We start from the raw sequence: 18976 nt of genomic DNA, 5'->3' as shown, positions 1-18976 counted from the left end.
GCCACGTCTCTAAAAATAGCTCGCCCAGCTCCAGCCTCAGCTTTTCTGTCTCTTTTCTGTCTTTTGCTTGAACGAAACCAGAAACACACGCCAAAAAAAAGGGAAAAAGTAAACAAGCTTGGTACATAATACTGATCCCAAGCAAACTGCGCCCCCGACATTAAACGCTCGGCCAGTGCTTACTTCATCACTCATCCCGAAACCTACCCTCTCAGGGATTAATCAGACCCCCAAATAACCATCCATGGTTAATAATGCAACGCTTGGGTTAGAGTAGTGTACTGTACTTTCGTAGCGTGTACTCAAACAGTTCCGGCTTCTTTCCGCTGTCCATCTCATCGCGGAATATCCCACGCTCTTAGCGGCGAGCGGGCGTATAATAGCGGCGGCCCCCCTCCATCTCGCTTAAACGCAACAAGAAAAAAAAGGTTGGCTGAAATTTGAAAGCCGGGCAACTTTTTTTCTCATCTTACGCTCCCTAAGGGTAAAAGAAACAAGAAGAAGAAAAACCCACTGTGATGGTACAGTAGTTCCCACACCCCTCCTCCCCCCTCCCCCCACGGATAATTCGACTGAAAGGGGAATAAGGAGACAAATTGGTAAAGTAGAGAGAAATTAGTTTAAAAAAAAGGGTTGTAAAAGACAGAGACTCAAAAGGAACATTAAGTGAAATTACATGGGTAGCGGGGCTGTTGGCGGCATTGTATCTAAGGCCCGATCCCTGTAATCTAGTTGCGAGCCATTGAGCCCTTGTGGAGTACTCTGTAAGGCCAGACAATGCAAAAAACAATCATACTGCCGAGTGTAGCAACTGCGCCGCTGCGGCATTCCGTCAACAATTCAGTGAAACATGTCAAGGCTAAAAGAATAGATCGGCTGTTTGATACGGCGGCTTCGGTACGCAATAACCCGTTAGAGCTTGTGCGCCGAAGCCACCCCATAGTAGCAAATACACCAAGTAGTGGTATGGAGAAATACCTGTTTCAAAAAGAAAAGAGAAAAGAGAAAAAGAAGGGGAAAAAAAAAAAGAGCACGGAGAGAGACGAGAAATATTTATCAGAAGACTTTTGTTCTATTGATTGGCAGCATCCTGATGCTGGCTATAGCTAAGAGATGGGTGGTGCCCGCCACCGGTGTCACCGAGACATTGCGCGCAGCGCAACTCATCTAATCAACTGGTGATAGTACAAAAAAGGAAAAAAGAGCAAGACAAGCTGCTTGAAAAGAAATGCAAAACAGAGAAACAAAAAAAGGAAGAGAAGAAAAACAATGGCTGTTTGAGCAGAGATCAGATCCGTCCACCTCAGTGGACGCACGGCCAGAGGCCAAAAGCAGAATCAATAAAAACGCACGCCCAAATAAGACATTACCGAATGACAACGTATGCAGCACCAGGTGCATGACGTGGCCCTTCTTTCACGAACAGAATATCGCCAAGTCCAGTGTAAATCATCCAAAAGAAATGAAAACCCAAATCCCAAACATGAAAATAGCAAAGAAAGAGAGGAAAAAGAAAAGGAAACAAAGATGTAAATCCGAGTGGGAGAGATGAGGTAGTCTAAATTGCCATGCCATGCCGTGTATTCCGAGGCCAATCCAGTTGGCCCAAAGACCCAAGAAAAGTGGACAATGTTTCATCCAAGCTGCCTTGCGGCGATCCGAGAAGCAAAACAAAAGGAAAAAGAAGGAAAAAGTAAAAGCAAAAGAGGAAGCAATCGCTTTCCTATGAGCAGCCGTATCTCTCGTTATCGTACCCAAACCCCCAATAAAAAACAGGACAAATGAAAGGTCCCAATCCCGGATGCTATGCAAAACGAAAACTCAAAACAATGGAGAGGATCGCGATCGACCAGAAACAGGGCTATCGCATGTCGTAGGTGAGAAAGTGATGTACTCGGCGCTTCATTTCGCATCAGTCGCTTATGCCCAATCCAAGGTATGACGCCGGGAAAGAAGTGGAGTCATCGCGGTGGCGCATCATAAAATCGTCGGAACAAACTCCGATGAGGGAGAAAGGTCGTCATTGTCTCGTTTTCCGTGTCTTCAGTAACGTCGTGATTGTAGGTTGAGGAAGTGAGGAGGAGGGGATGGGCGAGGAGGATGTTGACATGTTTTGTCAACATGGATTCATGTGAGAGCGATTAGACAAGGCGCTTTGCCGTGCCTGGCGGACGAGCATGAGGAGAATGGACGACGGATTGGCAGAGTAAAGAAATGAGATCCAGTCGTCCAGCTCGAAGCGAAGCAGCCGCGGGAAGCGCCATGCCTGAGGGCCCGCTACCGAAGACAAAACCCATCATCGGTAGCTTTTGCGGCTGGAGTGGCCACTACCATAGCCCGAGTCTGAGTAGGAAAAGTCGTGTGCGTGATGGGCACTATGGCCGGTATGTGCACTGCAGGCATAGCCGACGTAGATTGTGCGCTGCTCGATGTTGTGGCCCGGTCTTCCGTATGCCGCGCAGCGGTCAATGGCATGCTGGTAGTAGAGGCATCGGCAAGCCGAGTAGAGCTCAACAAGCTGATAGCACATGATGATTCAAGTTGGTATGAGAGCGGGGGAATAGAGTGTTGGTTGACAGGTTGGAGATGATTGCATGCGAAGGGGATGATGAGCAAGAGAAGCCGGCAGACGTCTCCGGGTCTGTGTCGTGGGCCAACAGGTGTTGTTGGAGTGCAAGGGTGTGGTGTCTATGTTGGTCGAGGAAGAGGAGGCTTGTTTGGTTTGTTGTTTGATGTTATGCGTAGGTGAGAGTTGATGCCTCGACAGAAAGTGGTTGGTTTCCAAGATGGCGGGATAGCTCTTTATAAGACGAGCAATGCTAAGTGAAAGGAGCAAGTACAGATGAAAGAACAGACAAGGACCAAAATAGGAATAGAAAACTAGGCAAGGAAACCGATCTTTCAAGGAAACTGCCGGATGGCTATGGAGAGATGGGATTGTGACTGTGGATGCGGATGTATGTAGGGTGGAAGAGGGAAGGCATCGCAGCCTTATAGCTCTTCATCGTAGCCTAGAGTCGACAACGAGCGGGAGCCGGGAGACAAGGTGTCAAGGTCCAGGTACAAGAGTGATCGGTAGTGTACGGTAGAGCATTCTGGTACTAGGTGGTAGCATGTCCAGGACGGAGGCGTGTGCAGGACAAGGGCTCTGCTTGTATTATCGACTCGAGAAAAGGAACAGGAGAGGCGTGCATGGGCTGGGATGGCAGCGGACAAATGATACAAGCACGCCCCGCCTCTAGCCCATCGGACGCTTCTGGGGAGCAGGGGTGCATGGGCCGGTCCCAAACCCTCGTCACTGGACCGCGTGGATTGCGGGAGGGCTGGCTGGTGGAGCGCGAGGCAAGGCGGACAAAACAAAAAGAAACAAGACTGCAAGGTGCTTGTGCTGGTAAGCATTGGGGCCATTCCAGGACCCGGTCAGCACCGGAAACAGGGTTCTCGGAAGTACACTGAGTCGTGCTGCTGCCCAGTGCTGTACTATGTACAGTAGTACAGTAGAGCAAGTACCGTACCGTGGCCCAAGAACCGCAGATGGACGCCAAAGGTTCCGTATCGTATCTGTCTGTCTGTGCTCGAGCCTCATGTCTGGTCTGGTCTGGTCTGGTCTGGTCCCCTGTTGCATCGAGAGATGGAATGTTCGGTGCAGTCGAGTGGTGGTATCGGCCTGCAGACTGCAGACTGCATTGTGCAGAGTGCAGAGTGCAGACGGGCTGCAAGGTGCAAGGCACCAGTGATGTGATGATGCCAACCCGGCGGATCAGCCAGTAGCGGACGAACCATGGCGCCCCGAAATCGAACCCACGGATGAGAGCGAGCACTCAATCATCTTGACAGGTGACTGCAACGAGCCATGGCTAGAGCGCAACCTAAGGCGTCGTGGCTGCAAAATGGCTGGCAGGGTCCGCTGCGGAAAGGGAGTGTGAGTGTGGCGGTTCTCGGAGCAGTTCCCACCGGCGAGCGTGTCTGGAAAGGGATCCAGAGCAGAGACGCTCTACTGCACAGTAAGGCGCAGCACACAAAGGTACTCGCACAGACAAGACGGTCATAAACAAACGCCAGGCCAAGGCCATGTACTCGTATGGGGTGTCCTGAGCAGGCAAGGTTTAGCAGGTAGGACGGGCAGGGCTTCGAGGCCTGGAAGAGTCACCCAGTGCACGGGTCATTGGCCTTTGACCGGGGGCGTGGGAAGAAGCCCTTTGGGGGCCTCAAAGTTGACCTGCAGCAAGGCTGAACTGGGGGGGAGGGGGGAGGTGTGTGGCCTGTCAGCTCGCCGTGTGTCCATGACTGCGTTGTTGGGAGTTGTACCTGTTCTGGAGATGTCGAGACTATTGCCCGCTAGACACTGCAGACTGCAAGGGGCCAAGAGCATCATCAGCATCATCAGCATCCTTGAGGTAACCGGCAGCGACAATCAGCATCACGACTAGACGTTAGCCTTCCTTGGGCTTTTGCGCCAGCAGCCAGACGGCTCTTTCTGCATTGGGGCAAATTAGTCGAAAGCGCACGGCACTACGACGCCGAAATATCACAGAATGCCGCATGTTTCCATTGCATTGCATTGAATCTGAAATTCCAAATTGTGCGGCGAGCGTCTCGGTGTGGAATTGATGCAGCAAGTGGCGGACCGGCGGAAGAAGGGATCGGGGAGCCGACCCAGTGGGGTTGGGGCTTCGGGAGCGCTGTGAGGCTGCCTGAACGGATTTTTTGGCGCTGTGATGTCACGATTCCACACCGGCAAAAGTTGTTTTGTCTGCTGCACAGCGTCCACCACCTCATCAATACGAATGGAATGGAAGGGAATTCTGCTCGGCGGTACGGATATCGAAATCGTCTGCTTCTTCTCCAGCACGTGCAAAGACGCTCACGGCCTAGGACGAACCGAGATCCTAGGGCCTGCTTCCTTTGGGATCAATATGCGCCATTCATGTTGATGCTTGGTTTGCGATTGGATGCGCATGTATGCAAGCCGCAATTAGGCTCTCCCGGTTCCGAGGCCTGGTGATGGCCGATGCCCCAGATATAGTTAGGTAGTGCCGAGGCAGGTACGCAGGATGGATTGGATGCGTATACAGGCACATCATGAGATGTTCAATATTCAAGACGCCACGGAGGCGTTTCAGATAACGTCAAACAGCTACGACGACAGCATATGTGGAATGCGGCAGTGAAAACGCCACGGCGGATCGATTAATAGATGGGACCTGCCATGGACTTCTCTAAGGTTAGGTCACCTCCAAGGTACTAGAACATGTATACGCAACAATACGCTGTGCAGATTACGACGATGCGATGGAAAGGCGTCGGCCATGCAATCAACAAGAGTCAGTAGAGGTGCTCAGGTAATCAATACCTTACTAGGTACTCCGTCGTAATTGCTCGAAAGTCGGAACCTGCAATGCTCCGAGTTTCCATCTCTGGCACCAATTTACCTGAACTAATCAATGTAGGAGAAGGCGTAACGGCCTCGCGCTCTACTAGCCACCGCCCTGGTTGGAAGGTTGGAAGGCACGCTTCATCATCAGAATCACACTACCGGGTGCTACTGCGTAGTTCTTCCTAGCCGCGCTTTTCTCACGCTCGCTTACCACTTCACAAAACACCAGCTTGAGATAGGTCCAGTTACGAGGCCGAATTAGGGTGTCGTGATATTTTTCTTGCTCAAACGCTCCCAATCTCTCAGCATCTAAATGACTTCCTGCGCCCTTCCCGCCAAGCCGGTCTCTGCGATGGAATCGCGGCCCCGCCATGCGGCCGCAGTCGTCGGTCGTCAGCATCAGCAGACGGAGATGCGCTTTCCCGTGCAGGCTGGTTTTGACCTTGCAAATCAGGCGGCAAATAGGAAGAAAAGACGTCGGCCTAAACAACCCTGCGCCAAGCCAAGTTTGCCGTGAGATGTTTTGACGCTGCACCGGATGCCAGATGGAGTCGGGATATCTCATCTCTCAATTACCACGGCCCCAAGCCGCCGCCTCTCCAGACCGGCCAGGTTTTCGTCCAAATGGGAGTGTCAGATGACGGCAGAATCGGATGCGCCAGGACGCTAGGACGACAGTAGCCCTGGGGCCAGCACGTCATGCTCCTGCGATTGTTCCCTGGGAACCCGTCAATGGACGACGATCTACTGTTCGCCAGGTGATGAAGGAATACCGCGAGGAGACCGAGTGACGCTCCGTAGTCAGCGCTCCTGAAGCTAATCGACAATGAGGACTCAGTTGCAATGCTCGAAAGTTGCATCAAGTACCTAATACTCATGTACTCCGTACCTATCTGCTTGTTCGACGCATTATGTGGGCAACAGAGACGAGTGCAACGGTGCAGGGTACTCCATGCTCATACGACGTGACCAACCACAAGAGCCGAGCGAAATGTGGATCACAAGCAGCGCAGAGCCACAAAGCAGCCTGCCTTTCTCTCAAGTGCTGAGCCACAAGGGTCATCGTGGACTCTCTACAACGTTCCTGTTTCCCACATCTCACTCGGCTCCACGCAGGCTGTGACGAGGGAGTATTTCTGTAATGCCTCGTTAGCCGCCGTCACGGGGTGATGTGGTTATGATGCTCTCAAATCACTCTGATTGATCCGTCAGCATCGTCATTCATGGCCTCGCCATACCGATGGCAGTGTCCCTTCAGGCTGCACAGACTCTTCACCTCCTAGAAGCGGAATTTCTGCTCCGCAAAAGGACTGATATGGAGCGCCGTCGTATAACTCGCTTGCTGCTTTGACGATGCGAATCGGGCCATCGCTATTGTCATGCACTTAAATCTTAGAGGGGGTCAATCAACGCTGATCCACTTCCCGACTTGGACAAACAGCCTGCCAAACGGTGGCTGTCTGTCGACATATGTCATGTTCCACATTGAATGCAGTGCCACTGCTGCGAAGCTTCTCTTCATCTTCTCTCCCGAGATGGGCGTTGCATACATCCTAATTGGGACGAGGTGCAAGAACAGCCTCAGCCTTACGGCCCATTTAGGCAATGAAATGCAGGATGCCGCGAGACACCAGAAAGAAGGGGGGAAACCCGCCGATGGCAGTTTACAACAGGGTAGCCCATTGAATCACGGAGCAGACATGTTTGGAAATGGAATGGGCGCCGTGGAGACCCGATGCTGCACGTCTCGAAATTCCGTTACGTGACTGGTTCTCTCGATTGCAGTACAGGTACGGAGCACATTTTAGCTATTGCATTGCAGCCGGGTATGCAGCAACAGCAACTCCGGAGTCCTGCTGCTGCACACTGGAGCACATTTTAGCCGGCAACCACCAACGCTTGAACTTGGGACCAAACGCATCTCTGTGCATCCCGTCCCGACATGTCTCCATAGGCCACGAGGCGGCCTCACAAGCTGGCCCGACTTGCTGTTCCCACGATGTGGTCTCCCCAGTGATACGGCCAACAGGACCGCACCGAGAAGTCGGCTGAGGCCAGGCGTCTGCGCCGAACAACATGCGGAGGCAGCCGGCATCCAAAATCTCACGTGTTTCCCGCGGCCGGAAGCCCACCAGCCGGATTTCGCACCTACCAATAATTGGTCTCAATTACCTTGTACATTGTGCCGCGGCCCAGTCTAATCGGTAAGTGCTGCTTGCAACAAGTCGGCAAGAAAAGCCTCGTTTTTTTTTTGCGCCAATGATTGTACACCTCCAGAGCTCGAGCACCCAAGGGTCCCTCGTACCACCCAGGCCAGGTACTTACACCACCCCATGGACGCAAGAGGAGTACCTGCACCTTAGCTCGTGGACACCACCACCACTACTTCCAACACGGTGATTCTTTGGCTGAGAATAGCACACACACTCGCGGGTTATGCTGCCTTGTCTTAGACATGCAGTTTGGGGGCCGCGGGAGGCGATGATACGGTAACCCCAAGACTCATACGTTGCACGTGAGGCATATGAGCAATTCGCCGTTTCGGTCACCTGCGAATACGGCAAAGTTTGGTAGGAAGAGTGCCGAGGACAGTCCCTTTACGAAGCAAAGCGCTGCGTTTCATCTCAAAGGGCCTCCCTCCCACAGCACACAACGAGGGACATTAACCGGTACAGTCGATCCCCAAACACTGAACAGCAAGTTTTTGAGATCTATCGTATCACTGCTGACGGGCGATCGTGCAACGGTCGCACGGATGACGACTTTGGCTTTGCAAGATTGCCAGGGACCCCCGTAAGATTGATGCCAAATATAGGAACCACACTAGATCGCCTGTTGGGTTAAACCCAAGGCCTTGGTATCACTACCCTCCCTTCCGTCTATTCTTCCACTTTGGCTCCTACCTTAATCTTTCCTACCCGTCCCAGTTTGCTGGGGCCTACCCTCTCTATTCGAAACACACCTTTCCCTACGTGGTTTTCCATCTGATGCTGCCTCCGAGACCCTCGACACTGCCTGCTTGGTAGCGCCCTGGAAATCGGCACGGTCTAGTACTACTTACTAGTAGGCAATATAGGGTAAAAATAGTTCTCTATCTGCTGGACAATACGCCGACGAAAGAAGAAATAGAGTTTGAGACTAGCTTCATTTACTATGAGAGAGGGCGGCTCATCCTGACGAGTGTTTGAGCAACTGATGCGAAGATGGTTTCTATTTCTGGACAGAAAAGGTTTTGAGATGAAGAGGAGAAGCAAGGAGAAGAAACAGAAGAAACAGGAAAATACGCTCAACATCGGCACCGCGTACTCGTGTCATGAGCTCATGCTGCCTGAGTCCTCCGAGCGGTCACCATCTACAGTACTCGTACACACTAAGATTGTGGCATTCTAAAACATGTCTCGGGAGTGAATTAGGGTAGATGGAGTGGAACCAGCCAGTCCGGTTGAGCTGGGACCCGATAGCTGTCAGCCCGCCGCAGGTCCCAATGGTCAATCAAACCAGACGATGCTACGGGAGGATTAGCAGACATTTAAGCGACAGGCGCGCTTCCAGCCGTTCATTGGTGGGGAAGAGAGGGAGCTGATGATCTAAACGGCCGAAGAACCCCAGAGAATCTCTCGTGAAGCAATAGCTCAGCCAAAACTGGTGTTGGCGCAAACATCAACCAGGACCGGGCCGCCCACATGGAGCACAGGGCAGAAGACGACCTGCCGAAACCGACGGGGCCTTGCCTGGCTCTTCCCCCTCCAGTACTCCGTATTGATGCTTGCTTCACGCCTGGTGCTCGATATGTCACTGGGAGCCGGGAGCTTCACCTGGGTGTTCACCGCCCTCTTGGCTCATCACCTGGCTCAAGCAAGCTGTGTGCAATGGTCACCGTGACAAGGACGATAAGGCCATCTGTCTTTGGCCTCACCTTGCAAGCACAGCACAGCACAGCACAGCACAGTAGTAGTGCATATGACCTCATGGACTATCACCCGTCGCTTGCGATATGTATCTATCAGTGACCAGCCCTGCTCCCGAAGCTGTCCGCGCGTGACTTGTATCAACTGGCGCGGCGTCGTCATCTTGATGCCAGTTTTCGACTCCCCTGTCGTGCGACCAGAGACAGGCGACCCCCCTACGGAGTACGATACGGGCCTATGTGCCTGCGTGCCTGCGTGCCTACAGTACCTGCCTACGTGCTCAACTCTTCCATCGTGTTCTGCGTATTGCTCATTCTCGACACTTGCTGCACACGCCTCTCATGAATCAATCGTCCCTTTGACGAGCGCAGCATTAGCGAGCATCAGCGGTAGACTAGCAATCCGGCTGTTGACGCCCCATATTCGCTGCGCCTCTCACTGTGGCTTGCTGGAAAAGGTTCCGCTTTTGCTTCCCCCCGGTCGCCCGTCCATGTCCGCATCCGGTATCCGCCCCGGAGTTGCCGGGCACGCCAACGAAGAACGGCGACGAAACAGAACGGCGAGATCATCGAGTCGTTCGTGACGTCTCTCGCGGGCTCCGAAGCTTGCGAAGACACCAAATGACTCGATGATTCCAGCTGGCGGAGGGATTCCATGGCGCCATCTTCCGAATCCGCGTCGACGGACTCATCAACCGCCACATGAGCCAAACAGGCAAACAATGATGCGGATTACAATGGCTATGTTTCCAAAGGCATCAAACTCCGGCGGTGGCAAGCTGCGTCCCGGGTTGATGCTGCTCTGCATCTACAGTATTGGATGGAAACAAGCTGTTCCCCGTATTTGGTCGGCTAGGCAGCCGTCGGGTCTCCGCACCATCTAGGACACCTCTATGCTATACAGATTCACGCCTTGGACATTTGTAAACAGACCATTTTATTTCCGCCTGTGCAGGTTTGTCAGCAATGCCTGATCGCCATCCATGCCCACCGGCAGCCTGCTGCTCCCGGCTCTCGACATCTGGTGTCAGTATCCAGGCTCTCGCGTCTGAAGCTGCGAAACGTGCAACTCTGCGTGCTCATGCCCACGCTCACACCCTGGTCCTCTCAGCTGGTTGTAGCGAACAGTGACCCGCTATCCCGCATCACTGGATTTTCTTCGATACACCCCCTTGTGGCCTTTTTTCCTCCTCTTCATCCCATGTCAATGCCCTAGCAGATCCATGGCTTTTTTAGGGGACGAATGAGCCTCATTCTCCTACGAAAGATACCCCCCGATTTGGCTTGGCCTCCTTTTCTTTATTTTGGTCGTCATGCTTGTGATTTTCCAAGTCAAGCGACCAAGTGCCGCTCTTACCAGCCGCGGCTCAACTTCCGCAGCCCAGAATCGAATAATGATCTCTGCAATGGTGGCGCATCAGTATCGAGTCCGGGATGACGGTTTTGGGATTCTTAGCTCCCGGCTTCGATCATTTTTACTGACATTAATCCGGGCGCCTAATCTGACCAAACATGCAACGTCCTACACCCCCCCTCCCCCAAGCTGTTTTACGCCTTGCACATCGACACTTGAAACAACGGCCATATTCTATTATCTGCATACACTTGATGCATCTCCACCATCTGGACTGACTCATTGAGGCTATCACCCAAGGCGGCCATAACTTTACCAGGACTTTTTTTAAACTCTCGCTTCTCGTCGCCAAAATTGGCTTGCCGCCGCGCCGTCCCTCGAGCTAGATCGGCCATATCCATAGCTTGTCTTACAAACAGCCGCGATGACTAGTTCGGCTTGCTGCATGCAGTGGAAGGAGGAGGCCTCAAACGGACCACTTGCAGATTGCCTAGACTCGTTGCACTATCACGACTCTATCGGCTGCATTTCAGCTTGTTAGAGAATGCCCGCCTGACTTGGCAATTGGACGAGGTTACTCGTCGATGCAGTTTAGGCACGAACCCTCCTATTCCCCACCATTGTCCTTTGTCATCTTGGCTAAGCATGCAACTCCATATAGTTGGCATATGCACACACACACGTCCCATTGTCGATGCTACACTCGCTTTCCGCTTACCACGCACATGGTTCATATCACATACACCCTCTCCTTCTTCTCTCGTTTGCCCCTTGCTTTAACCTGTTTCCATTATTCTAGGTCGTCTCACAGACCCCACCCGCATCCCGTTATGGAGTTGCTTCTCCCCCGTTCTAGGCTTCTTCTACGACCTTGACTATAGACCGTTGCGCGTCGTTGATTGGCCTCTCATTGCATGCAGGTAATATCCCATAGCATTTCAAACCCGTAAAAAAAGAGTCATGCGGCAAGTTTCATGCTGCCTATCCTATTAGTAGATAACATTTGTCCTTTTTGTGTTGAAGCAGCTCCTACTTGATTGCGGCACGGAGACATGGGATTGGCTTACGACGGGGAAAGGATCAATTAAACCAAAGGTCATTTTCTCAAATTACTCATTTCCTTTGTAAAAAAGAGTTGATTATTATCTACACTTTCGTCGTAGGGGGCGAGAGGTAGTTGGCCCCCTCTATTCAGGGAGCCCAATTTTTAGACTGGTAGACAACTACAAAGACATTGAGGGAGAAAAAAAAATGTGGCACGTTTCTTTCGCAATCAGAAACACACCCCCTTTTTCGTTTTCTTCTTTTGTCTTTTTCTAGCGTTCTATCTAAATGTCATAACCCCATGCGTAGCTTCGGTAGTCGAGCTCCGAATAGGTAGGTGAGAGTATCGCACGCCAAAAAAGAAAAAAAAAAATTGAAAAGAGGAAACAATTCGAAATGAAGAAATAGAAAAAACTCGCAATACAAAGAACAAGACTGGTTTGGTTATCCAGCTTAACATGTACCTACTTTACGCCCCCACCCCCTTTGCGTTGTTCGTTTCGTCTTTGAAATCGGTGTAAAAGGCCTTTCAAAACAGGAGAGAAAATAACAAAAAAGTAAATGGGAAAAGCAGGAAAAAAGAGAAAATGAGAACCCGCAATGGAAGGGTAAAGGAGTTTTAAACAAGAAGAGAAGAAAAAAATATACATGTTCGGCACGCCCCAAAGCCTTGCCAGCAAGCACGTAGAAAAAACCGCTATACTAGACAAGAACGACAGAAAAAACATGCCTCCCTTATTTTCTTTCTTTCTTCTTCTTCAATCTCCTCCATCCTAGGTGTGAAAAAAAAAAAACACTCTCCTTCGACCAACCCAAACTCTCGTGAGCCACTAAAAACCCAATAGTCTTTCCCCGGTCGTCACCCTTCCTCTTGCCTCCCCCCCTTCTCCCCTCTCCTTCATGTCGTAATTGCAAAAATAAAATGAAATAAAAGAAGAAATCAGCTGCCAGAATGGGAAAACTTCCAAGACCGGGACTTGTGTGGCTCGTCTGGTTGACCGGAACAACAATGGAATGTGTATCATCTCGCCCAACCCTAATGCAAAGAAAATAGACAAATAGAATGAAAAAAATCAAGCGAATAACCAATGAGTCATGGTGATCATCAATGTAAAATGCGAATGACCCTCTTAAACTCCCAATATGTTATTGTTCGTACACACTTTTCTTTTCAAGTCACTTGGGACTGGTCCTAAGCTCGTCGATTCATAGCCGCAGTTGCGCCCGCGGCAGCAATGTCCCGAGTTCCGCTCACGATACGGCCCGCAGCACGCGGTAAGCTGCTGGTGCTTGATGTGGCAGTCAAGCCCGCCAACCCCTGGCTCCCGGTCCCGGCACTTGTGCGCCTGTTGAGGCTTGCTGTGGTGGCTGCCGTGGCTCCCGACGCTCTACGCATGGAGACGGGGACTGGCTTGCCGGGGCTGGCGCCCGCGTTGGTCTTGCCTGAGATGCCAGGCGGATCGGGCAAAGGACGAGACACTGAGATGGTGTTGTGGCGCTTTACCGGGGATGCTTCGCGCATAGGTAAGCGGGGGATAGGGGTGGGCACTTTTATTCCCGTGATGAATTCATGCCTGACAGCATCCTCAGGTTTCAGCCGGCGGTCAGGGTCCCATCTGAGACACCGGGCAACAAAATCCAGAAACGCCTCGTCATCACACTTCAACACCTGCTGCAGAGTCTTGGATGAGGGGCGCCGTCTGCGACCCTTGGATGAGACTGTCAGTCGGGGCTTGCCCATGGAGTCGAAAAAGAGCTTCTTCCTTGTGCTCTTTTCAATGAGATGCTTTTCAGGAGGGCCGAAAACCTCCATGATGCAGGCTAGCTGTTCTTGCTCGTTTTCACCAGGGAAGATGGGAACACCGGTATACAGCTCGGCCAGAATACAGCCCACACTCCACATGTCAATCGGCAGACCGTAGGTCATACCCAATATTACTTCGGGCGACCGGTAGAATCGCGATTGAATGTAAGTGTAGACCTTCTCGCTCTCAAAACAGCTCGAGCCAAAGTCAATGACTTTGATTTCGGCGTGGAGCGGATGCCGCAGTAGAATGTTCTCCGGCTTCAAATCACAGTGGATAACCTTCTTCTGCTTCAGAATAATCAGAGAACTGAGTATCTGTTTGGTGAAGCGTCTGATGATCCGCAAAGAAAATCCCCTGAAGGAGTGGGCCTTGATGAATTCGTAGAGGTTCATGTCCAAAAGTTCCGTAGAGATGCAAAGATGGCCACGGAAGTAAAAGCTCTGAGTGAAATTTACCATGCTGTGTCTATTATGAGGATCCTGCGAAGAGAGAGAAAAAAAGACGGTTAGCCAAAAATCGTTCCCATTTAGTAGGAGAAAGCATGTCTGAGCATGCTCATCTATAAACTCACCCACTCGCGAAGCTTTTGCAGAATATTAACCTCAACAAGAGCTTGCTGATGGAATCTTTTCTTGTTTCTGATAATCTTGACGGCAACGAGAACTCCAAGCTTATGGTCGATGCATCGAACGACCTGACCGAAGCTTCCTTTCCCTAGGACGTCGATGACCTCGTACCGGTATGCAAGGTGGTCGCCAATCACAATCGAATAGTCTCCGCGCTCATCGTCGTAGCCAAAGTTCGGGGCGTCTGATGACAGGTCGCCCACGACCTTGTTGGCGTTTTGAGTGCCGCAGAAATACACATCGTTGTAATCGATAATCTCGCCTCGCTCATAAATGTTGAGCATGGCAATGCGAATCGCCTCGTGAGGTCCAACCCGCTCCTTGGGTGAAGCCCTCTTTTTCAAGGCATCGAGAGTTCTGGCCGCAATTTCCGTCTCCTTACGCCGAGATCCCAACTTGCGCATCTCTTCTTCGGCAATGACATCATCCTTGTCAATCTCGGCAACGTACGAGGTTGAACTGGGCATAGCACTTGAAGCCGTTTTCGGTCTCATAAGCTTGGCCATGACCGAAGGGTTGCGAGCCGGGGGCATGGTCGTAGGGTCGGCGGCGGCGGCAGCGGCATCCTTTTTAGCGGTCCACGGATCGCTCTTAGTTCTATCGTGGGAAACATAGGCAGCGTTCATGCTGCCAGCAGAGCTTTTTCTTCTCTTTGACTCAGAGAGTCCCTGGGGAACAGAGACGCTCGGGCCAGAATGCTTCGCGGCAGGGAGAGAGTTTAATGTAGCAGATGCGGGTATTCGAGGGGGCGGTACATTGTCCTGTTTCAGACCCTGCGCTTTGTCTACAACATCCTGCGGTGGAACAATGGCCCCCTTTGAGTTGCCCTTCTTCCAAGACAAGCTAAGCTTTCTTCTCAGCGTACTCATTGAAGAAGGCGTTTGAGGGTGATCAGCAGGTACAGTCGGCGGAGGAGACTTGGGTACGGGTTTGTCGGTATTCGGAGGGCGTGGTCCAGCAGGTTTTTGATGAGGAGTCTTGTCATCAAACAGTGTTCGGTTGACATTGGTATGCTTCAAGAATCCCTGCGTGGTATTGTTCTTGGGGAGAGATGAGGACAAAAACGGAGACATGTTCGACTTGGTATCCAAATCTTTAAAGACCAGGGAAGAATCTGAAGAAGATGTCGTCGCGTCTGGCAGGCTTGGGGTTCTGCGATGGGTTCGGTGCGCCGAAGTACTACTTCTGATGGGCGGCAATGGCTCAATGGTCTCGTCATAGCGCGTCTTTGCAAAGAAGGAGCTCTTTGATGCGGTCATCGGAGTCGTTGGCGTCTTGGGGAGCTGTCTCGAAGCCGGTGGGCTCATGTTTCGCTCATCGCCATGATCTTGCAATGCGGCCACCTTGGCTGCAGTGGGTATGCTCAACGGACCAAGGTTCAGCGGTGGCAATCGAAGGGGCTCTAAACTCTTCTTCATCTGCGTGTTCTTCTTCTCCTCGGCTCTTGGCATCGTAGGTGCGTACGCTGTCGTCGTCTTGACGCTCGGCTTACGCTGCAGTTTGATGGTTCCCATTGCAGGTGCTGACACGCTCGTGGTGGAGTCGCTGGTGCCAAGGTTGATGGTGATGCTGTCGAGAGTGCCGAGGCTGGATTTCTTCTTGGCCAAAAAGTATGTATCGGCCGGGGGGTTATCCTTTGGAGATTCAAATGCTTTGGGGATTGCAGGAACAGGGGGGACATCTTCTTCGTCGCCCGAGGGCAATGAGCCGTGAGTAGCAGTATGCTTTGGAGCGGGTAATCGAGATACGGAGGACGACTGCGACAGGCGCGGTTGTAAAGAGCCGGTAGACGTCCTCACGGTGTTGAAGCTAACGGTAGAACCAACGGAAAGGCCAGAGCTGTAAGATTTTCTGCTAATATCTGGTGTTGTCCGGGACGATGATGGCGTGGCAGAGGCCTTCCTAGGAATCATTGATGGCGATCTAGAGGCGGCTCGCGTCTCCATCGAAACAGGTGGGTTCGCTGGGACACTCGAAATTTGGTTTGAACTCATAGACTGTGGCATCATGGACATACGCTTCATTCTCCTGGTATCAGTTGGACTTATGGTTCGGGCGCCTAGGCCGGTTGCATGAGAGGCATGGCCCGTAGGCATGACGGACGCCCGCCGCCCCGAGGATGGCGTCAGTCCCTTGCTCCCAGGGCGCGGCGATTTGGCAACAGGGCGAAGTTGCTCTGGAGTAAGCGAAGTGCTGGCTAAAATATTTGTTTGGCTGACCATCGGGGAGGGCTGCACCGACTTTGCTTTGACGCTCCTGGCGGTGGTGGTGAAGGTACGGGTGGCATCTGCAATATCAAGAGAGGCTCTGGTCATATCAGTGGTCCTTTCTGCGAAGAGGCTGGGGCGGCGTTTCGAGGAGCTCCGCGTGACCGTCTCCGCGTCGGCAACGACGCCAGGGCCAATAGATTTTCGAGGGGGTTTAGCAGCGGCATTGGAGTTGGAGACTGGAGGATACTGGCTCTGACGGCGAGTGCGTACGCCAATAGTCGCCGTGGAAGCATCGATGGAGCCGGACGTGGTTGAAATGGATGAGGCGCTGTTCTGTCTCGACGCGCTTGGCCTGTGGAGGATGGATCCCGATCTTGTGGCTCGCGAAGACGAGCCAGAAACGCCCACGCGCGTGGCACTGCCATTGGGATTAGCGGCCGCTTTGTCGGACATCCTCCTATCGGCCATGCTTAACGAAGATTCGACGTCACTCCGTGACGCCGCTGGAGAAGGATACTTGTTGCGGCGGAATTCACTGCTGGAGCCGGCGGATTCGATGCTGGTGTGGAGATCGTCGAAGCTCACAGAGGGCAGAAAATCGTAAGAACCGGTGGTGGTGATTGGTTGTTCTGTCTGGCCTGCTTGTCCATTTCGACCGTAGGAAAAATGCGAGTGGTTGGTGGATGATGTGGTGCTGAGCATTGGAGAATTGGATATCGAGCTGTTGCTCCTCGACGTCGCCGTCGGTACACGACTGGATGATCTGGTGTATGATCTACAGTTGCCATGGCATTAAGTTAGCACTCTCGGTCGCCTTCTTCACCCAGCCTTTGCTTGTCCTCGTAGAGGAGAGAGTGCGTGTGCGTAGGCAGTGACCAGCCGGGGTCTCTCTGTCTGCTCTCTCCTCTCTCTCCTCTCTCCTCTCTCCTCTATTTCTAGGCCGTCGGCGGGAGTTCGAAATCTTACAGGCGAGATGACGTGTTTGCTGGTCGAGGCCCAGCAGGCGCCTTGTGCTTTAGGGTCATAGAGTAAGCAGCGTCGCGAGCGGGAGCGGACGGTGCAGGTGTGCGGCTGCGTCTGCGTCTGGCACACGAAGAGGGTCGTTCGCTGGGAGCGTCAAAGCCTCAGTCCGGTCAGGGAGCTGAGTGCGGTCGAATGGCTACCTCATCCCGACCCGGGCCTTGGTCTTGTTGGGCTCTGGCTGTGGCTACGAGGCAAGCGCGGGTCTGGTGAAAGCTTGCGAGACGCCAACGGCAGCCTGCCTCCAGGGAATACGGATTGCCGACGATGCGTGAGGCGAAAGGGAAAAAAACGAAAGGGGCGGCTTGGAGAAGCGTCCAGGTCGTTGTTTTGCGAGAATCGGGGGTTGCACGCTTTCAGTGGACTTGGGGCAACAGGGCCAACAGGGCCAACCTTACCTTGGCTACAGCACAGGCACAGCACCTAGGAACGCTCGTGCTAACTGCCGCACTAGCCCCAAGGCCGCTGAATGCTAGAAGGTCGGTCAGGTCCAGGGCCTGAGTCGCGGTAGCCGCTTAGCGGTTAGTGCTGGGACGGGCAGTCAAGAGAAAAGTGTGGGTGGGGAGGTTGCGGTACCTCGTGATGTGGAGCGCGCGTGAGGATTTGGGTGGTGTCGCTGCGGTAGCGCGAGGGGAAGAGACGGGCGATGGAGGTACCGGTACAAGGAGACGGCTGCTCGACGTCCATAGAAGATCAAATCCTCGATTCCAGTTGGGGGTCTTTCCAGGCAGCGCTGTGCAATTGTCTGCACGCCGTATTGAGGAGCTTAGAAACTCAGACGCCCATGCATACCTGAGTGCTTGTATTTATTTGGCGTTGAGCATTCAAGGTTTTCTAGCTTCAATGGGCTTTACGATCAATATGCTTTGGGTGGCGGCCACCATTAATTAATTACACGCGGCGTAATGGGTAATTACAAGCCTACTCCAGGTCCATGCCAGATGCTACATACTGGGAGCTTGAGCATCAGAAACTCCATTTTATAAAATGAGGAGCATGAAACAACCTTCTGTCAATTTTAGCTCCATCCTACCTCACTTTGGCATTTGGCTAATATTATGTCCCTTGTTTTAATTGTTTTCCTGATCAATATCTGGCCCCCGGCAATTTATTACCAAGGCACTTGTCAGTTGCAATACACGAGACAAGAACGGCAACCAAACGGGGTCGCCAAGGCTGCGTTTACTCCCACATTTTTGCTTTTTTTCAATGTCAAGCATGGCTAGGGACTTTTTTTATTTCCTTATTCTTTTTCTTTTCTTTTTCGAATTCCTTTCAATTTCTTTCTTTTTTTATGCGGGTTGTGAAAGCGGGTACTGCCTCAATTGGCCTCCAACCTTGCCTAAGCGCCCGCCTCAACGGTCCAAATCGAGGTCAAGTCCAAGTCCAAAGCAACAACCCCATGACGACGTGGTTTTCGGTGGCGCTGAAAAAGGAGAATGCCGGCTGCTCTCCTTCATCTTGTTCGCTTTATCTCGCCTATCATCTGGCCATCTCCACACTGCAGCCCCTCCATGTAATGGCACATCGTATTATGGAACACGACCTAATGGATAGATAGAGCTTGCTTTCTGAATAGGACATTAATGAATCCAAAAACGAAAAAGAAGTCGAGAGGGTAAGAAAAAAA

General features: G+C 52.2%; 3 protein-coding genes across 3 annotated transcripts; all 3 read right to left on the bottom strand.

Moving 5' to 3' along the window:
• Positions 1–2296: 2296 nt before the first annotated feature.
• Positions 2297–2530, bottom strand: TRIVIDRAFT_32928 (uncharacterized protein; the record flags this gene model as incomplete). Its single annotated transcript, XM_014104223.1, has 1 exon — positions 2297–2530. The coding sequence occupies one exon, from the start codon at positions 2528–2530 to the stop codon at positions 2297–2299; it is 234 nt and encodes a 77-aa protein (XP_013959698.1).
• Positions 2531–5477: 2947 nt separating this feature from the next.
• On the bottom strand, positions 5478–5777 carry TRIVIDRAFT_219260 (uncharacterized protein; the record flags this gene model as incomplete). Its single annotated transcript, XM_014104222.1, has 1 exon — positions 5478–5777. One exon carries the CDS (start codon positions 5775–5777, stop codon positions 5478–5480), a length of 300 nt encoding a protein of 99 aa, XP_013959697.1.
• Positions 5778–12874: 7097 nt separating this feature from the next.
• On the bottom strand, positions 12875–17028 carry POM1 (serine/threonine protein kinase; the record flags this gene model as incomplete). Its single annotated transcript, XM_014104221.1, has 2 exons — positions 12875–13969; positions 14062–17028. The coding sequence occupies 2 exons, from the start codon at positions 17026–17028 to the stop codon at positions 12875–12877; spliced, it is 4062 nt and encodes a 1353-aa protein (XP_013959696.1).
• Positions 17029–18976: the final 1948 nt, after the last annotated feature.

The sequence above is a fragment of the Trichoderma virens genome (genome assembly GCF_000170995.1).
Source record: "Trichoderma virens Gv29-8 chromosome Unknown TRIVIscaffold_3, whole genome shotgun sequence".
Taxonomy (NCBI): Eukaryota; Fungi; Ascomycota; class Sordariomycetes; order Hypocreales; family Hypocreaceae; genus Trichoderma; species Trichoderma virens.
The sequence above is the reverse complement of the archived record's forward strand: the minus strand, read 5'-3'. Positions and strand labels throughout refer to the sequence as shown.